General features: G+C 37.9%; 1 protein-coding gene across 1 annotated transcript; it reads left to right on the top strand.

Annotated features, from left to right (window-relative positions):
- The first annotated feature begins 713 nt into the window (after positions 1 to 713).
- LOC133054279 (olfactory receptor 51L1) lies at positions 714 to 1,661 on the top strand. Its single transcript, XM_061139140.1, has one exon. It carries the CDS (start codon positions 714 to 716, stop codon positions 1,659 to 1,661), a length of 948 nt encoding a protein of 315 aa, XP_060995123.1.
- The last annotated feature ends 573 nt before the right edge of the window (positions 1,662 to 2,234 follow it).

Here is a 2,234-nt window from a genome sequence, read left to right as displayed (position 1 = left end):
TTGTGGGAAGGCATATAAGAAGAGCTTCAAAAATTACACTGTGACCTTATTTTATGTATATATACATATATATTCCCTCTTACATATATATATACATATAAATATATATGAAAAGAGGGAGTAAAAGAGGGAATGCATATACATATGTATCCCTTTCCATTCCCTCTTTCCATACAATGCATGCCTATTTTACTATTAAAATATTATATATTTTTAATTTAAAGTATTATACATTATTAAATAAATATGAAGTTAAATCAATGGTGAGCCCTTAGGGCCAAATAAGCTGTCAGGAATTAAAAGATAGCCTAGAAACAGTAAGTGATTAATTTAAGAACATCACTGACAGGAAGCTTATGAAAATCCATAGATATTTACTCTGAATTTTCTCTATTTTTATTTTATAATATATAGTAAATATTTCTTTCTCTACTCTTTTGCTGTTTAATTTTTTAGTGTCTTCAATGAAAATCCATCAAAGATCTTGTCAGAGATGACCAGACTTGTGGGGTGTACACTGTTCTAGAATTTGATGCTTTTGACTACTGGGAAATGTTTCTTACGTAAGAACTGTAAGAGGTAACTCCTTCCTTCCTCTATGAGATTAGAGGAAAGGTGTATCATATACTGATTGTTCTGCTTATGTTCATCAGGGATAACTTTGAGTAATAAAGCAGGATAACATAAAATATTCCTGTTTGTCAAGAGTCACCATGGTGGTCTGGAATAACAGTGATACTATGGAACCTATATTTATTCTGAGGGGTTTTCCTGGACTGGAGTATGTTCATTCACATCTCTCCATCCCATTCTGTGTTGCATATTTGTCAGCATTTATTGGTAATGTTACCATCCTCACTGTTATTTGGACTGAGTCCTCACTCCACCAGCCCATGTATTACTTTCTTTCTATGTTGGCACTAACTGACCTAGGTATGTCCTTGTCCACACTGCCCACCATGCTTGCTGTATTATGTTCGGATGTTCGGGAGATCCAGGGAAGTGCTTGCTACGCCCAGCTCTTCTTCATCCACACATTCACATTCCTGGAGTCCTCAGTGCTGCTGGCCATGGCCTTTGACCGCTTTGTTGCTATTTGCCGTCCACTGCACTACACCACCATCCTCACCAACAGTGTAATAGGCAAGATTGGTTTGGCCTGCTTGCTAAGAAGCATGGGGGTTGTACTACCCACACCTTTGCTGCTGAGACACCATCACTACTGCCATGTCAATGCCCTCTCCCATGCCTTCTGTTTGCACCAGGATGTTCTGAAGTTATCCTGTTCAGATGCCAGGATCAACAGTGTTTATGGACTGTGTGTAGTTATTGCCACACTGGGTGTGGATTCTGTCTTCATACTTCTTTCTTATGTCCTGATTCTGAAGGCTGTGCTGTGCATTGCCTCTCATGAGGAGCAGCTAAAGGCACTCAACACATGTGTGTCTCATATCTGTGTGGTGCTCACCTTCTTTGTGCCAGTTATTGGGGTATCAATGGTCCACCGCTTTGGGAAGCATTTGTCTCCCATAGTCCACATCCTTATGGCTGACATATACCTGCTTCTTCCCCCAGTGCTTAACCCTGTTGTCTACAGTGTCAGGACAAAGCAGATCCGTCTAGGAATTCTCTGCAAGTTTGGGCTAAGGAGGAGGTTTTAAGTACCTCTAACCTTTGGTTTTCCCACTAAAAATCACAAGGCAGCTTTTTAAGTAGATGAAAAGTACATTGCTGAAACCTGGTCATCTGGTTAAATTCCTAATTCTTTCCCTTCCTATATAAATGATCTCAGATAATCATTAACCCTTAAGAAATCCATATTTTTCATAGCAAAATTGTAAATATGACCTTTTCTATCCCCAAGATAATTATGAGATACATGGTAGAGTATATAAAAGAGATTATTTTGAAAAAGTGTACTATGTGCTAATATTATTAAATTACTATTCATGGTTATAATAACTTTCATTATGTAATGTAACTAAGTTTATAAGTTTCTCATGTTTATGATCTAAAATTCAGAAATCAATCTCTCTTTCTCCATTTTATTTTGTTTCTCATGCCAAAATGTCACAATATTGTAACAGAAATATTTCTGACTTTTGGGGTAAGTTTGGAACTTGTCTTCCTGGGAGGACTTTGAACTGCTACAGTCACCGCTGGCTATGAAGTAAGTCCCCACCTCATCATTGGTTGGCACTAACTGACCTAAGTATGTTCCTATCCACACTTCC

The sequence above is a fragment of the Dama dama genome, chromosome 1 (assembly GCF_033118175.1).
Source record: "Dama dama isolate Ldn47 chromosome 1, ASM3311817v1, whole genome shotgun sequence".
Classification (NCBI taxonomy): Eukaryota; Metazoa; Chordata; class Mammalia; order Artiodactyla; family Cervidae; genus Dama; species Dama dama.
Note: the sequence above shows the minus strand (reverse complement) of the source record. Positions and strands in the feature narration are given on the sequence as shown.